Here is a 17,759-nt window from a genome sequence, read left to right on the forward strand (position 1 = left end):
GTTTTTGGAGTCTAACTTCTTGAGTTTTTTTATATATATATATATATATATATATATATATATATATATATATATATATTGAATATTGACCACCTGTCAGATGTAGGGTTAGTGAAAAACTTTTCCCTTTCTGTAGGCTCCCATTTTGTCCTATTGGCAGTGTTCTTTGCCTTACAGAGCTTTTCAGTTTTGTGAGGTCCCATTTATCAATTATTGATCTTAGAGCCTGAACCATTGGTGTTCTGTTCAGGAAATTGTCACCTGTACCAATGCATTCAAGGGCATTTTCCGTTTTCTCTTCTATTAGGTTTAGTGTATCCAGTTTTATGCTGAGGCTCTTGATCCACTTGGACTTGAAGCTTGTGCAGGGTGATGAACATGGATCTACTTGGAGACATCCAGTTACACCAACACCATTTGCTGATGATGCTTTCTTTTCCCTTGTATGATTTTTGGCTTCTTTGTCAAAAACTAAGTGTCCATAGGTGTGTGGGATTATTTCTGATTCTTTGATTCTATTCCATTGATCAACTTGTCTGCTTCTGTATCAATACCGTGCAGTTTTTATCACTGTTGCTCTGGAGTACAGCTTGAGGTAAGGGATGGTGATTCCCCCAGAAGTTCTTATTACTGTAGGATTGTTTTGGCCATCCTGGGTTCTTTGTTTTTCCATATGAAGCTGAAAATTGCTCTTTCAATGTTTGTAAAAAATGTGTTGGAATTTTGATGAGGATTGCACTGAATCTGTAGACTGTTTCTGGTAAGATGGCCGTTTTCACTGTTAATCCTCATGACTCATGAGAACATTCATCTTCAGTTCTTTCTTCAGGGACTTGAAGTTCTTGTCAGACAGATCTTTCACTTGGTTGGTTAGAGTTACACCAAGATATTTATATTATTTGTAGCTATTGTGAAGGGCATTGTTTCCCTAATTTATTTCTCTGCTCACTTATCATTTGTATAGAAGAGGGCTACTGATTTCTTAGGGTTAATTTTATATCTAGCCACTTTGTTGAAGTTGTTTGTCAGCTGTAAGTGTTCTCTGGGAGAATTTTGGGGATCGCTTATGTATACTATCATATCATCTGCGAATAGTAGTATCTTGACTTCTTCCTTTCCAATATGTATCCCCTTGATCACGTTTTGTTGTTTTATTGCTCTAGCTAGAACTTCAGGTACTATGTTGAATAGATAGGCAGAGGGTGGGCAGCCTTGTCTTGTCTCTGATTGCTTTAAGTTTCTCTCCATTTAACTTGATGTTGACTATTGGCTTGCTGTTTATTGCTCTTATTCTGTTTAGGCATGGACCTTGAATCCCTGTTCTCTCTAAGACTCTTAACATGAAGGGGTATTGTATTTTGTCGAAGGCATTTTCAAAATCTAATGAGATGATCATGTGACTTTTTTCTTTCCATTTGTTTACACAGTGGATTACATTGATGGATTTTTATATATTGAAACATCCCTGCATTCCTGGGATGAAGCCTACTTGATTGTGGTGAATGGTGGTTTTGATGTGTTCTTGTATTCGCTTTGCAGGAATTTTACCGAGTATTTTTGCATCAATGTTCATAAGCAAAATTGGCCTGAAGTTCTCTTTCTTTGTTGAATCTTCGTGTGGTTTAGGCATCAGGGTAACTGAGGCCTCATAGAATGAATTAGGTAGTCGTCCTTCTGTTTCTATTTTGTGGAATAGTTTGAGGAGACGTCTTTGGGAGTCTTGCAGAATTCTACAATAAAACTATCTGGTCCTGGGCTTTATTTGGTTAGCCGAATTTTTTTTCTTAGTGTTTTAGTTTTACCTTTTTATTTTTAAAAATTTCTTATTGGATATTTTTTATTTATGTCTCAAATGTTAGCCCCTTTCCCCCATCCACCCACCCCTTCCCACCTCCCTGCCCTGACATTCCCCTACACTGTGGGGTGCAGCCTTGGCAGGACCAAGGGCTTCTCCTCCCTTTGGTGCCCAACAAGGCCATCCTCTGCTACGTATGCAGTTGGAGCCATGGGTCTGTCCATGTGTACTCTTTGGATGGTGGTTTAGTCCCTGGGAGCTCTGGTTGGTTGGTATTGTTATACTTATGGGGTTGCAAACCAGTTGGGAAACTTTTAATGACTGCTGTTTCCTTAGTGGCTGTGGGACTGTTTGAATAATTTAGGAAGATACCTTAACTTTGGTAAGTGGTATCTGTCTAGAAAATCATCCGTTTCATTTAGATTTTCCAGTTTTGTGGAGTGTAGGCTTTTGAAGTAAGTCCTAATGATTGTTTTGAATGTTCTTATTTTCTGTTGTCTCCCTTTTCATTTCTAACTTTGTTAATTTGGATACTTTCTCTGTGCTGTTTAGTTAGTTTGATTGAGGGTTTGTTGATTTTTTTTTTCCCGAAGAACCAGCTCTTGGTTTTGTTGATTCTTGGTGTTGTTCTCTTTTTTTCTAATTAATTAATGTTGCCCTGACTTTGCTTTCTGCCATCTAACTCCTCTTGGGTGTTTGCTTCTTTTTCATCTGGAGCTTTCAGGTGTGCTGCTAAATTGCTAGTGTGAGATCTCTCCAATTTCTCTATGAAGGCATGTAGTGCTGTGAACTTTCCTCTTAATACTGTTTTCACTGTGTCCCATAAGTTTGGGTATGTTGTGCCTTTATTTTCATAGGATTATAGAAAGTCTTTAATTTCATCCTTTATTTCTTCCCTGACCAAGTAGAGCTCTTGCTTTGTACCCGATTATATGGTCAGTTTTTTGAGAAGGTTCCAGGAGGTGTTGAGAATAAGGTATATTCCTTTGTTTTGGGGTGAAACGTTCTGTAGATATCTGTTAAATCTGTTTGGTTCATAGCATCTGTTTTATCATTTCTCTGTTTTGATGACCTGCCCACTGGTGAGAGTGGGGTATTGAAGTCCCCTGCTATTATTGTGGGGTTCAGTGTATGATTTGAGTTTTAGTAAAGTTTCTTTTACAGATGTGGGTACCCTTATATTTAGGACATAGATGTTCAGAGTTGAGAGGTCAACATGGTGGATTTCTTTGATAAATATGAGGTGTCCTTCCCCATCTCTTTTGATAACTTTTGGTTATCAAAAATATACTTTATTAGATATTGTAGTTCGTACTTCAGCTTGTATCTTGGGTTCATTTGCTTGGAAAACCTTTTGCCAGCTCTCTACTCTGAGGTAGTATCCATCTTTGTTGCTTAGGTGTATTTCTTGTATATAGTAGAATGATGGGTCTTGCTTAGGTATCCACTCTGTTAGCCTGTGTCTTTTTATTGGTGAATTGAGTCTGTTGATGTTGAGACATCTTAATGACCAATGATTTAGTTCCTGTTATTTTGATGTTGGAGGTGACACCATATGTGTGTGTACATGTGTGTGTTTGTGTGTTTCTTTGTGTGTGTGTGTAAAATTCTCTTCTTTTGGTTTTGTGATTAATTTTTTTGTATTTTCTTGGGTACAGTTAGCCTCTCTGTGTTATATGGCTGGTTAGTAGAAAGATATTACTTAAATTTGGTCTTGTAATGGGATGTCTTGGCTTCTCTATCTGTAGTTATTAAGACTTTTTCTGGGTATAGTAGTCTGGGCTGTAGTCTCTTAGGGTTTGCAAGACATCTGTCTAGAATTGTCTGGCTTTTAGACTCTCTGTTGAGAAGTTGGATATAACTCTGATAGGTCTGTCTTTATATATTACGTGGCCTTTTCCCCCTTGTAGCTTATATATTCTTTTTTTGTTCTCTACATTTAGTGTTTTTTTTATTATGTGGCTTGAATATTTTCTTTTCTGGTCCAATCTATTTGGCATTCTGTAAGCTTCTTATATTGTTATAGCCATCTCTTTCTTTGGGTTAGAGAAGTTTTCTTCTACATCCTCTTCTATTCTTAGGTTTGGTCTTCTCATAATGTCCCAAATTTTGCTGATGTTTTGAGTTAGGAACTTTTTACATTTTGGCATTTTATTTGACTGATATATCAATTTCTTTTATGGTATCTTCTAAACATGAGATCCTCTGTTCCATCTCTTAATATTCTGTTGGTGATGCTTGTGTCTGTAGTTCCTGTTCTCTTTCCTAGGATTTCCGTCTCCAGGGTTGCCTCCATTTGTGTTTTCTCTATTGCTTCTACTTCCATTTTTGGGTCTTGGACCTTTTATTCATTTTCTTCACCTGTTTGATTGTATTTTCCTGTATTTCTTTATAGGATTTCTTTATTTGTTTCCTCTTTAAGGGTTTCTACCTGCTTCATTGTGTTTTCCTGTATATCTTTAAGGGAATTATTTATATCCTCTTTAAGTCTTCATGAGATTTAAAGAGCTCTCTATCACCTATCATGAGTGCCTGCCATGTGAGTGCTGGAATTCCTGTTCTCATGACATTGTTGCAAGTGCTATTCATGCTTGAACCATCTCTCCAGTTGTATTTTTGTCTTATCAAAAAAATATTTTTCACCATGATAATTGGTTTTTCAAAGACCAAAGAAGAGTCGGGGGTTTAGGAGGGGCAGTGAGGGCAGAAAGCAAATATGAACAAACAGGAATAAGGAGAAGAAATATAAGATGAAAAACCTTAAGTTGAAAAAGGTCAGATTAAGGGGTATACAACACTCACTGCCCTGAACGATTAACAGTTACTGCACAGTGGAAGCTCAGGCAACCGATAATTTCTTGCTATGTTTAAAAGTATGAAATCTGTGATTTTTGTACTTTAAATCATAAAATGCTTTTGTATTTTGCTATCTCAGTTTATCTCAATAGGAAATAGATTTTAAATTAACTATCTTTCTTTTTTCCTGGATAACTAGAAAAGCCAAGTTAAAGTTCTGCTAGTCCTATAAAATATTAAATTACAATGCAGAAATATAAATTATATATTTTCCTTCAATAGCACTTGCCAGTCAAGTCAATAATAGCCAGAAATGAATATATTTTTTAAAAACTGTCTTTCTGGGGTTGGGGATTTAGCTCAGTGGTAGAGCGCGTGCCTAGCAAGCACAAGGCCCTGGGTTTGGTCACCAGCTCCGAAAAAAAGAAAGAAAAAGAAAACTGTCTTTCTTACCTTCCGTCCCTCTTGCTTTTCTAAGAAAGAAAAATTGATGTAACCAGTTTGGAGGACACTCTGGGGAAGATGCAGATTCACCTCTCAGAAAAAGCACTAGAGAAGCTGGCAGAAGGCCTGCCCGGTGAGTCTTAGAGAAACCACCATCCCTGTGTCTGTGGTCATGAGTATGGGAGTTTCCAAAACCAGTGCCCCTGCATCAAAAGGGCTTTTGCAGAATTTAGGGAAGAATTTATTCCTAGTATGAAGGTAAGTCTTAGTTTTCATTAAATAAAAATAATCTTCAGGAATAACAAGGGAATAGACTAAAGCTCTATCTGCAAGTCACTTAACAACTTTCTTTAGAAAGAACATTTTGTCTTTATTTCCTGTATCCTGAAAATGTTCAGATTTAGGTATTTATTTATTTTTTTATCTTATTGGATACTTTTATTTACTTTTCAAATATTATAATTTATTTATTGTTTATCTTTATATGTCTACTCATGTTTATGGATGCACTGATGTATGTGAGTCGTGTGTGTGTGTGTGTGTGTGTGTGTGTGTGTGTGTGTGTGTGTGTGTGTGTGTGTTTGGTACATATGTTTGTGGCAACCAGAGAATGACCTTGAGTGTTGTCCCTCTGGTGTTGTACACCTTAATTTTTTAAGGATCCTTAAAGGTATTTTAAAAGATTTATTAATGTTGTGTGTGTGGAGTTTTTGCCTGCATGAATGTTTGTGCCAACAGAGTTTGGATAAAGGCATCAGATGCCTTGGAAATGAAGTTAATGGAGCTACCATGTATGTGCTGGGGAACAACTCAAAGCTCTACAAGAGCACCCTTTCTCCAGCCCTCTACCTTGTGTTTCTGGGCAGGTCTCGCCCTGGGCTGGAGCCAGTAGGATAGGCTAGGCTGGGTGATACTGAGCATCAGTGAGCTGCTTATCTGCACCTCCCAATACTGGGATTACAAGTGCTGGACCATCAGGCCTGTTTGTTATGTGCATTCTGGGGATCGAACTCAGCTCTCATGCTTATATAAAAAAATGCTCAGTGGACTAAGTTTTCTTCAACTCTGTCTTTTTATATTATATATCTTAATTTATATCTCACGTTTTTATTATTAATCTTAGACATTAGAGTAATTGACAGAAACTAAATTATTATTTATTACTGTGGTATTTGACCAAAGAAGTACTTTCTTCTTATAGTGAGTTTTAGCATATGAAGACACGTCTGGTTATCACAGACATTATGTTGGTATGTACTATTACTATTACATTTCTCATGTATTAGGGATACTGGTTTCCCTAATTCATCCAATCTTTTAACAAAATGAAAATGGCTTTATGGTTGAGTAATGTGCATAGTAATTGGAAACCCTCTGTAGTAAGCTAGCTGCTGTCTCTGTATCATTATCTGACTGCTATAGACTAAATCTTGGGAGTCAGCGCTCGCTCAACTTTTCCTTACTTGAGTCGATATATTGCAAATGAGTGTTGCCCTTCTCTTATAAAATGTGGACTTCAATTTTTTTATTTTGTATCTTTATTTTTACTATATGGATGTTCACATTCATGTATGTCTGTTTGCAACATGTGTGCCTGGTGCCTGTGGAGGTCAGAAGAATGCATCAGATCCTCTGAAATAGGAATTATAGGTGTTTGTGAGCCATCATGTGGGTGCTGGGAATCAAACCCAGGTCTTCAGGTCTTCTGCAAGATTGTTTGCTACCCTGCCTAAGCTCAGGGAATGGCCCACTCTACCTGTCCCTACCCAGATTCCCTTGAATTCACAGATAAAAAAAAAAAACAGATATACACATTGTTCAATTTCAACTTGCCTTATTGGCTCAGTGGCTAGCATGCCCTCCCTAATGCTCTTAGCTCAGCACCCTAAATCTGTCCACACCTTTAGGTGCTCAGTTATCTTTAGTCGCAGCTTGACAACTCCAGCCACCCACCTGTAGAAGTAGCCTGTGGCCACTCCACCCAAGATATCACGTGGCTGCTTAGCTCTTCTCTCTCTGAAGCATGGCGAACTCTCCCTTTTCTTTCCTATAGCTAAAATGATCAATCTCAACAAATTATTGGATACAGTAAAAGCTGAAAAATTTTAATGAGAAAATATCCTGAGTCTAAGATCCTGCTTCCCTACCCCAATTTTATTATACCGAGTTATCCATTTACCTACTTACTATTCTTTTTAACATCTGCATTGTGGAAAGTCCTACCTAATATTTTAGGGCCCGATTACATATTGTCTACATTAAGCAATGCTGTATAAAATGATGATGGTGTCCTCTTTACCCTATAAAGGTTTACCAGTGTGGCCCTTCCTCATGAATAGGCCCAGAGAAACTGTTATTATGGGATAAAAGAATGAATGGTGGCTGGGTGTGGTAGTGTATACCTTTAATACCAGCACTTGGGTGACAGGAGGATCTTTGTGTATTCAAGGCTAACCTGGTACGTAAAGTGAATTCCGAGCCAGTTGGGATTACCTAGTGAAACCCTGCCTATCAACAAGGAAACAAACAAACAAACAAACAAATAAAGCAAGCCTAAGCAGTCTCATAATTAAAGAAAATAACTGTACATGACAGTATCATTAAGTAACATCATGAATATACATATGTATTCCTATCATTATTATTAGTTTGACTAGGAATGAGAAAATAAGCCACATTCCCTGTGGAAATTGCATCATTACTGACATGAATGGGTAGGCATCGTTGTGCATTTACTATCCATACGGCCGTTAATACTGCATAAGCATGAAAGTCTGTGCATACTTAGAGTTCTTATGTCTTTAGCGAAAGTCTTATTTATTTATATTTTCTTCCATTAGAAGGAGAAAAGATCGACCTCGTTGATATAAAAAGTATCCTGCACTTAAGGGACATCTCCAGAGGAAGTGTAGAGCTCAAAAATATTTCTCTTGATGGTAAGAGTTTTAAATTGCATAGCATTTAAGATAACTTACAGTTACATCTGCTCTGTGAGGACATTCACCATTTCTATGTAGAATGCCATTTACTTGCCAGAAGTTTTTCGAAAAGAAAAGATTTCCAAAGTTTTAGAACAAATTTCTAGTCACTCCCCTTTAAAAGGAAGTTCAACTGCACTGTGCAAAAATTTTCAGACTGTCTGCTCTGGCAATCGCTGATCCTGCCATTAGCCAAAAGACTGCCTGTTTGTGCTTTAGAATCCAGTGATCGGATATCTCCGGAATTAATTTGGGAGGAGGAAATAAAATAGAGTGGGAATCAGTTAAAGGGGAGAAATGAAACAAATTAGACATAGGTGGAATGCCAAGAGGGGTAAGACATGAACAGGTAGGGAGGCCCACAGAAGGGACTCCTGTTGTGTAACTGTACTGCCTATTGGAATTATATCATAAATATTAATGACAAGCCATAATATCTATCCTTCTGGAGTACTGCTTTTAGAATGATTTAATTAATCACTTGCAATCTGATTTGTACCTTGCATGCAGACATTCGAGAATTCTACCAAAAGAAATTGGCTGAGAGCGTAGAAGACTCTGAAGGTGAGTGTGGGGCACCGAGGAGAGGCAGGTGGGTCTGAGAGCCTCACGCCTTATGTCTGCGCAGCTTCCTAATAGTTAGATTGCGGTTTCTCACACCCTTGGCTGCGTTCTGATGCCATGAGTACATTTCTTTTGGAAATTTGCATGGATTCTTACAGACAGTCATGTTCGTTCTATGGGAGAAGAAACTGAAACAATTAGAGGCCGTGTTGGCTCTTTAAAAAAATAAGTGAACCTCTGCATACATTAGAACGTTGGGTGATACATACAGTGTGGGTGCTGAGGAAATAAAGAACAATCTATCTTGTTTAAAAAAATCTTGGGTTTGTTAACTATGAATTATTTTTTAAAATAATTTATCTAATGTTTTTGAGTACACTGTAGCTGTCTTCAGACACACCAGAAGAGGGCACCAGATCTCATTACAGATGGTTGTGAGCCACCATGTGGTTGCTGGGAATTGAACTCAGGACCTCTGGAAGAGCAGTCGGTGCTCTTGACCACTGAGCCATCTCTCCAGCCCTTAACTATGAATTCTCAAGCAGTGCTCAACTAACCAGCTAACAAAAACCAGATCAGGAAAGATATTCTGTTTGTCCTTCTGCTGTTGATGTCTCTGGTACAGTTGGGCAGTTTCCACTGGGCCTTGGTCTTTGTATGCTAGAATCACTCGAAGGCCTTTAAGTAAGACAGTGATTAACATTTGCTTACATTTTTTTTCTATAGGAAAGGGTATTGATGTTCAAGAACTGGAGTCTGTTTTGCAAACCATCAATGTGAAACTTTCAGAAAGTCAAATGACTGACCTTAAGCAAAACTTGCAGGTTGATGGTAAGATATTTAAATTGCTTGTAAAGGTTTGATAATGGTAGCTTCTTCACATGACTCTCTATCATCCTTGCTTTGCACTAAGATTTTTGCACAAGCAAGCACATGATAATAGTACATTCCATCTCCATATCAAAACTTATATTTCAGTCATTACACTTGTATCTATAATATGATTGTTGATCAAACACTATTGGATTGAAGATTTAGGAAAAAGACCATTGTGAGGATGTTCAACAGGGTGGACATTAAGAGAAACAATTTAACTCCAGAAAATTTCAAGGAGAGAAAAAAATTGCCAAGAGGAAAAATTATTTAAATATTAATCGTCCTGGGGCTAGAGAGATGGCTCAGTGGTTAAGAACACTGGCTGTTCTCAAACAGGATCTGGGTTCAATTCCCAACACCCATGTGGTGGCTCACAAAAACCTGTAACTCCAGTTCCAGGGGATCCAACACCTTCTTGACTGTCTCAGGCACTGCATGCACAATGTGCACATACATACATGTAAGCCAAACATGTACACACAGACAGTAAAACACATAAAAAGGCATTATTCTCTTAGCCACCCCACCTACTGCATGGATAACATGCTTGTGGGTCTAGCCATTCCAAGAAAAGTCTGAGGTTGACTAAATAAAAATGATTAGGATAATGTGGAAAAATAGAATGTGTCTTTTCACCGTAGATGCTTATCTGAGACCTGTGACTGTTTCAGACAAGGCTATCTAGAGCTGAGGAGTATCAGGAGTGCTCCCTAAGCTCACACAGAGGTGGCCTGAGCACTTTTCTATGTACTCACAGCAGTCTTGTCCTGAAGCACAAAGGTCCTTCCCCCACAGAGTGATTCTCGACACTTGTGACTGGGTCCGATGAGCAGAGCCTATGTATTCTGATTGTTCTTTATCTCCCAACTTTAATCACTTGACATTTTTAAAGTCTTCATCATTATAACTGCATGACGGTTGTCATTTTCTTTTTAACAGATAGAGGAAGGACTTCATTCCAAAGTGTGTTGGATTCCATCACAGGAATTTTAGGTAAGAAATTCACTAGGGCTGGGCGTGCAGCTCAGTACAGAACTCTTGCTTGCCGTGTGCGCACTTGGTGTTCAATTCCCCAAACCACAGCACGGAAGAGATGGATGAATCCGTCCGTCACCGCGCTGCTTATTAAGGAAATGCATGGGGCTGGGGAGTTAGCTCAGCGGTAGAGCGCTTGCCTAGCGAGCGCAAGGCCCTGGGTTCGGTCCCCAGCTCCGGAAAAAAAAAAAAAAAAAAGGAAATGCACGTGCTCAGTTGTCTAGAGTTGGTAGTCAATTCATAACGAAGAGAGATTACCCAAACACTCTACCATGAGTAAAATGTCCTGGATAAGCTCAAAATACTTACCTATTTTTTTTCGATGTTTGAAGCGAAAGATTTAGGAGTTGAAGACAGGACAAATGTTCCTGAAGAAGTGGAGGAAGACCTGGATGAAGATAAGCTAGAGCGCTTGAGAAGTGAGCTGCCCGACGGTAAGCTCCCCCACCACGTGGCACCTACATATGATTGCTACAACTTTGGTGAGGCATTTCCTCACCTATTGGGAAGTATAAAGATTTTCTAATTTTCAGTATGCACCGACAATTATATTTCATAAATAAAATCCTAGCCTTAACACTGCCTTTTGGCTTGTGAATAATCTCCATTTATAGTCTATCAAGCTGCCAGTAGGACAAAAAGAATTGTCTGCTCTTAATTTGTCTGGCTTTTTGTTTTCCAAGACGAGATCTCTCTGTGTGTCCCTGGCTGTCCTTGTACTCGCTCTGTAGACCAGGCTGTCCTTGAACTCACAGAGATCTGCCTGCCTCTGCCTCCCGAGTGCTGGGATTAAAGGTATGAAGCACCACCAACCCGCTCTACTTGACCTTTTATTTGTTTTTAAATGTTTTCATTGGCTATTTTATGTATTTACATTTCAAACGTTATCTCTTATCCTGGTTTCCCCTCTGGAACTTCCCTCTCACATTCCCTCCCCCTACTTCCAGGAGGAGTTCCCCCACCCACCCACTCACACCTCACTGCCCTGGCATTCCCCAACACTGTGGAAATAAGCCTTCACAGGACCAAGGGCTTCTCCTGTTGATGCCAGACAATGCCATCCTCTGCTACATATGCAACTAGAGCCAAGGGTCCCTCCTTGTATATCTTTGGTTAGTGGTTTAGTCCCTGGGAGCTCTGAGGGGTCTAGGGCTGTAAAACCCTTCAGCTCCTTCACTTCTTCCTCTAACTCCTCCATTTGGGGTCCTGTGCAGCCTCTGTATTTGTCAGGCTCTGACAGAGACTCTCAGGAGACAGCTATAACAGGCTCCGGTTAGCAAGCACTTCTTGGCATCTGCAATAGGGTCTGGATTTGGTATTTTTACATAGGATGGATCCCCAGGTGGAGCAGTCTCTTGATGGCCTTTCCTTTAGTCTCTTTGTTTTGTTTTGCTTTGCCTTTTTTTTTTTTTTTGTTAAAGATTTATTGTATGTATATGAGTACACTCTCGCTCTCTTCACCAGAAGAGGGCATCAGATGCCATTACAGATGGTTGTGAGCCACCATGTGGTTGCTGGGAATTGAGCTCAGGACCTCTGGAAGAGCAGTCAGTGCTCTTAACCACTGAGCCATCTCTCCAGCCCTTTCTTCAGTCTCTATTCCACACTTTGTCCCCATATTTCCTCCTGTGAGTTTTTTTGTTCCCCCTTCTAAGAAGGACTGAAGCATCCATTTTGTTCTTTTTTTCTTCTGGAGCTTCATGTGGTCTGTGAATTGTATCTTGGGTATTCCAAGTTTTTGGGCTAATATCTACTTATCAGTGAGTACCTATTATGTGTGTTCTTTGGGATTGGGTTACCTCACTCAGGATGAAATTTTCTAGTTCTATCCATTTTCCTAAAAATTTCATGAAGTCATTGCTTTTAATAGCTACTCCATTGTGTAAATCTATCATGTTCTCTGTATGCATTCCTTTGTTGAAGGACATCTGGGTTCTTTCCAGCTTCTGGCTATTATAAATAAGGCTGCTATGAACATAGTGGAGCATGTGTCCTATGTTGGTGCATCTTTTGGGTATATGCCCAGGAATGATATAGCTGGGTCCTCAGGTAGTACTATGTCCAATTTTCTGAGGAACCTCCAGAATGATTTCCACAATCATTGTACCAGCTTGCAATCCCACCAACAATGGAGGAGTGTTCCTATTTCTCCACATCCTGGTCAGCATCTGCTGTCCCCTGAGTTTTTGATCTTAGCCATCCTGATTGGTGTGAGGTGGAATCTCAGAGTTGTTTTGATTTGCATTTCCCTGATGACTAAGGATGTTGAATGTTTCTTTAGTTACTTCTCAGCCATTCGACATTCCTCAATTGAAAATTCTTTGTTTAACTCTGTTCCCCATTTTTAATAGGATTATTTTGGTTCTCTGGAGTCTAACTTATTGAGTTCTTTGTATGTATTAAATATTAGCCCTCTATCAGATGTAGGATTGGTAAAGAACTTTTCCCAATCTGTTGGTTGTTGTTTTGTCCTATTGACAATGTCCTTTACCTTACAGAAGCTTTGCAATTTTATGAGGTCCCATTTGTTGATTTTTGATCTTAGAGTATAAGCCATTGGTGTTTGGTTCAGGAAATTTTTCCTTGTGCCCATGTGTTCAAGGCTCTTCCCCACTTTTTCTTCTATTAGTTTCAGTGCATTTGGTTTTAAGTAGAGGTCCATGATCCACTTGGGCTTGAGCTTTGTACAAGGAGATAAGAGTGGATCGATTTGCGTTCTACATGCTGACTGCCAGTTGAACCAGCCCCATTTGTTGAAAACGCTGTCTTCTTTTCCTGGATGATTTTAGCTCCTTTGTCAAAGATCAAGTGACCATAGGTGTGTGGGTTAATTTCTGGGTCTTCAACTCTATTCCATCGATCTACATGACTTTTTAATCCAGTGAGAAAACAACCTTAAGGTAATAAGAAGGAGCTGAGATATGAGAAATAAAAATAGATGAGAATTTACTGGATGATTGGAGCTTAAGAAATTATGAAGAGAGTAGTGGTGTTTTCTGCAGAGCACCAGCCTTAAATCTTTTTTTTTTTCCTGTAAGGTTACTTTTTAAAAAAAAAATTTATTCTTTTATGTTATGAGTTGCTGTCTTCAGACACACCAGAAGAGGGCATCAGATCTCATTACAGATGGTTGTGAGTCACATTGTGGTTGCTGGGAATCAAACTCAGGACCTTTGAAAGAGCAGTCGGTGCTCTTAACTGCTGAGCCATTTCTCCAGCCCCATAAGGTTACTTGTTTATTTTTCATGTTTTTTTTTTTTTTGAAAATAGATTCCTCTCTCATACTAGTGCCAGTTAAATGCTAATGTCTGGGTCTTTCTCTATTTTACATTATTAAGACTTTATTTGAACATACCTTGAAATCATTCTGGGACAATCAGAGCGTAAGGTCTGACCTTCTAAAATCTCATTTTGGATGTACAGCCCAGCTGATGTGCCCATCCCTCCTTATGATCTGTTTCTGTAGCTAATGAACATACTCTTAGGACCAGGTCAATAGATGACATGACATTTCTTAAAAGTGAGTGTGGCGGCCTGCAGAGGGTCCCACTGCTGAGACCTGGAACCATTCTTCCAGAGAGCTCAAGCTCAGTCCCCAGCACCTACATTGGGTGGGTCACAATCAACTGTGACTCAAGGGAGCCACCGCCTCCTTTTGACCTCTGCGGGCTCTGCACTCATTCCCGCTCAGGCACACATAAGCATAACTAAAAATAAAATACAATAAATAGTTCATAGTGAATAGTAACACAAAGAAAAGGCAGAGGAGTATTTGATCCATATGAGTTTTTGCATACTCTATCCTACATATTAAAATGTAATCTTTATATGATATACCATGTGGACAAATCATTCAAAGTTGATAGACATTCATTAAGTTGTTGTATTCTGAATTCATGTCAAATGCACATTTAAAAAGTAGTTAAGTACCCATTCAGAGCCTGCCCCACATGTGGCCCATACATATACAGCCACCCAATTAGACAAGATGGATGAAGCAAAGAAGTGCAGACCAACAGGAGCCGGATGTAGATCGCTCCTGAGAGACACAGCCAGAATACAGCAAATACAGAGGCGAATGCCAGCAGCAAACCACTGAACTGAGAATAGGACCCCCATTGAAGGAATCAGAGAAAGAACTGGAAGAGCTTGAAGGGGCTCGAGACCCCATATGTACAACAATGCCAAGCAACCAGAGCTTCCAGGGACTAAGCCACTACCTAAAGACTATACATGGACTGACCCTGGACTCTGACCTCATAGGTAGCAATGAATATCCTAGTAAGAGCACCAGTGGAAGGGGAAGCCCTGGGTCCTGCTAAGACTGAACCCCCAGTGAACTAGACTGTTGGGGGGAGGGCGGCAATGGGGGGAGGGTCGGGAGGGGAACACCCATAAGGAAGGGGAGGGGGGAGGGGGATGTTTGCCCGGAAACCGGGAAAGGGAATAACACTCGAAATGTATATAAGAAATACTCAAGTTAATAAAAAAAAAAAAGTAGTTAAGTAATTAGCATCTCCGTGTAGTGTGTATGTGGACTATGTGGGGGTGGGTGTACTTGCCCAAGTGGTATGTGTGAAGGTCTGAGGTTGGTGTACAGGACCTTCCTATACTCTCCAATTTGTGTGTGTGTGTGGGGGTGTGTGTGTGTGTGCGTGTGTGTGTGTGTGTGTGTGTGTGTGTGTGTGTGTGTGTGTGTGTGTGTGTGTTGTGTGGCCCTGGGACCTTCTTGTCTCTGCCCTCTAGCTTTTAGGTCATAGGAATGAGCTGTAGCTTTCATATGGAATCTGGGATCCAAATTAAATTCCTTATATTTGTGAGTCAAGCACTTTACTCTCTGAGCCATCTCTAGCCCACATATCCTTTCTAAAAATTAAGTAGTCTTTTTTAAAAATTATTTTTACTAATGTGTATGCCGGGCTGACTTACAATTCTCTCTAAGTAGATTAGACTGGCCTCAATTTTGCAAGTGAGCCTCATAACTCTAACTCCCAAGTATTGGTATTATAGGGTATGATAGGCATGTAGTACTACACCAGCCTGCACACACACGCATGTGCACGCACACACACACACACACACACACGCACACACCCGAAAGTCCAACTTTTTTTTTTTTTGGAGCTGGGGACCGAACCCAGGGCCTTGCGCTTCCTAGGCAAGGGCTCTACCACTGAGCTAAATCCCCAACCCCTTGTCCAAACTTTTAAGTATAAAGGAAGACCATTGATTAGATTTTTTCTTTTAGTAAACCTATATATTATGTTTTCACAGCCTAGTTATTTCTTTATACTGCTTTTACTTCTAATATACAGTAATAAAAACTTAAAAATCAACCTTAGAAACAAGTTGGATACCTACTTATGTTTACTTAAGTTTTTAGATTTGCATCTTACGTGTGTTGTGTCTAGGATAGGTGCATACGATGCATGACAAGAATGTGGAACTCTGAGGAGAACTTGTAAGAGTTGGTTCTCTCCTCCTACAATGAGTTCTGAAGAATAAAGCAGCCTGGCCTACAAAGCAAGTCCCAGGCCAGCCTGGGCTACACAGAGAGACCTTGTTTCAAAAGGCAAATGACAATAATACATATATATATGTATATTTATACATATATATATATATTAAATACAGCAGCAACAGAAATCAAACAACAAAAAGATCTCATTTCGCAGTCATGGAACTATATTCACAGACACAGTAATAAAGTAAAAAGTGTGTATGAAGAAGCAATATTTTGCCAGCTTCTGCAGTCAAGCATCAGCCATATCCCTCATCACCAAAGACAGCTGCTAACTTCAACTACATAAATATTTGCTTCCTTTTTAACCAGTTACATATGCGTCACTGAATACTACAGGTATTCTTATTTTTAACCATTTAAATTGAGTTATACTGTATATAGTCCGTTATGTCTAGCTTTTTTTTTCTTTTCTATTTTTCGGAGCTGGGGACTGAACCCAGGGCCTTGCGCTTGCTAGGCAAGCGCTCTACCACTGAGCTAAATCCCCAACCCCCGTTATGTCTAGCTTTACACCTACCCTGTATAGGGTACATCCACGTTTTCATGTTTTTATAGTTATGACTCCTCCTTCTATGAATAGTGATCGTATAAACACATTGCTCTGGAAGCATGAGTTTCTAGGGTGCCTGTTTGGGACTCACATTGCTAAGATTTGTGTGACCCTGTTAGCCTGAAGGAGTCAGTGCTTCATCTTTGGCTTACAACACTTCATGAGACCAGCAGCACAAACACCAAACAGAGATCCGGAAAACGGCGTCAGCACATATTGCCGATGTTCTTCCTTTTCTGTTGGATTTGGGGATGGTATCTCCTACCCCCTTGTCCACTCTTCATTGCTCGGAGGAAGGTGCTTTGATCATTTATCCAACATTGCAGTTGTCTCAGCAGGATGGTTGTTCTAGTCAGCATAATTAGAAACAGAAGGTGATGGTGGACTTTCATTAGCAATGGAGGTATCTGATTGGTGGGTTCAGCTCCACCCACCACCACCACTAGTTGATTGACTTTCTCTTTGTTGTGGATGATTTGGCAGTTGCTCAAGCACATAGAGCATTTCAGTCCTAAGTCAAGCACGTAGAGCATTTCAGTTCTAAGTCAAGCATGTAGAGCATTTCAGTCCTAAGTCAAGCATGTAGAGCATTTCAGTCCTAAGTCAAGCATGTAGAGCATTTCAGTCCTAAGTCAAGCATGTAGAGCATTTCAGTCCTAAGTCAAGCATGTAGAGCATTTCAGTTCTAACTCTAACACCATCATTTACCCTACTCCCTATATATATGAATAGTCTATATTAGACTTTGATCTTTCTCATGAGATTTATAATAATAATAATAATAATAATAATAATAATAATAATAATCCACAGTAGTATTAATGATCACATTACAGCATCAGTGATTTTCCTAATATCCTCTTTTTCCCAAGAATGGATTCCTGATCCCCAAAATCTGGGTATTCTTTTACAAAGAGTAGGAATCAACCTTGAAGAACAGGAGATCAGTGATCTGCTGCAAAGTCTCCCAGTTGGTGGTAAGCATTTAAGATGGATTGGGATTTCTCAGAGAATATGTGCTTCTATAAGAGGATCTTTGAGGGGTTGGGGATTTAGCTCAGCAGTAGAGCGCTTGCCTAGCGAGCACAAGGCCCTGGGTTCGGTCCCCAGCTCCGAAAAAAAGAAAAAAAAAAGAGGATCTTTGAACACTCATAGGTGACATTAAGACACAAAGTAGGAAAGAAAATTTAATCTGAA

At 39.5% G+C, this 17,759-nt stretch overlaps 1 protein-coding gene across 10 annotated transcripts in view; it reads left to right on the forward strand.

Annotated features, from left to right (window-relative positions):
• Positions 1-17,759, forward strand: part of Efcab3 (EF-hand calcium binding domain 3) — a 492,651-nt gene that overhangs the window by 205,648 nt on the left and 269,244 nt on the right. For 9 of the 10 annotated variants that reach the window (XM_039086129.2, XM_039086123.2, XM_039086125.2 and 6 more), the window contains 7 exons: positions 5,070-5,168; positions 7,876-7,971; positions 8,524-8,577; positions 9,304-9,408; positions 10,393-10,446; positions 10,821-10,922; positions 17,435-17,539. In XM_039086129.2, the coding sequence (XP_038942057.1) occupies positions 5,070-5,168; positions 7,876-7,971; positions 8,524-8,577; positions 9,304-9,408; positions 10,393-10,446; positions 10,821-10,922; positions 17,435-17,539 (615 nt within the window). The remainder of the gene's footprint in view (positions 1-5,069; positions 5,169-7,875; positions 7,972-8,523; positions 8,578-9,303; positions 9,409-10,392; positions 10,447-10,820; positions 10,923-17,434; positions 17,540-17,759) is intronic. The other variant, XM_039086132.1, reaches the window with a different exon arrangement.

This window comes from Rattus norvegicus, chromosome 10, assembly GCF_036323735.1.
Source record: "Rattus norvegicus strain BN/NHsdMcwi chromosome 10, GRCr8, whole genome shotgun sequence".
In the NCBI taxonomy this organism is placed as follows: domain Eukaryota; kingdom Metazoa; phylum Chordata; class Mammalia; order Rodentia; family Muridae; genus Rattus; species Rattus norvegicus.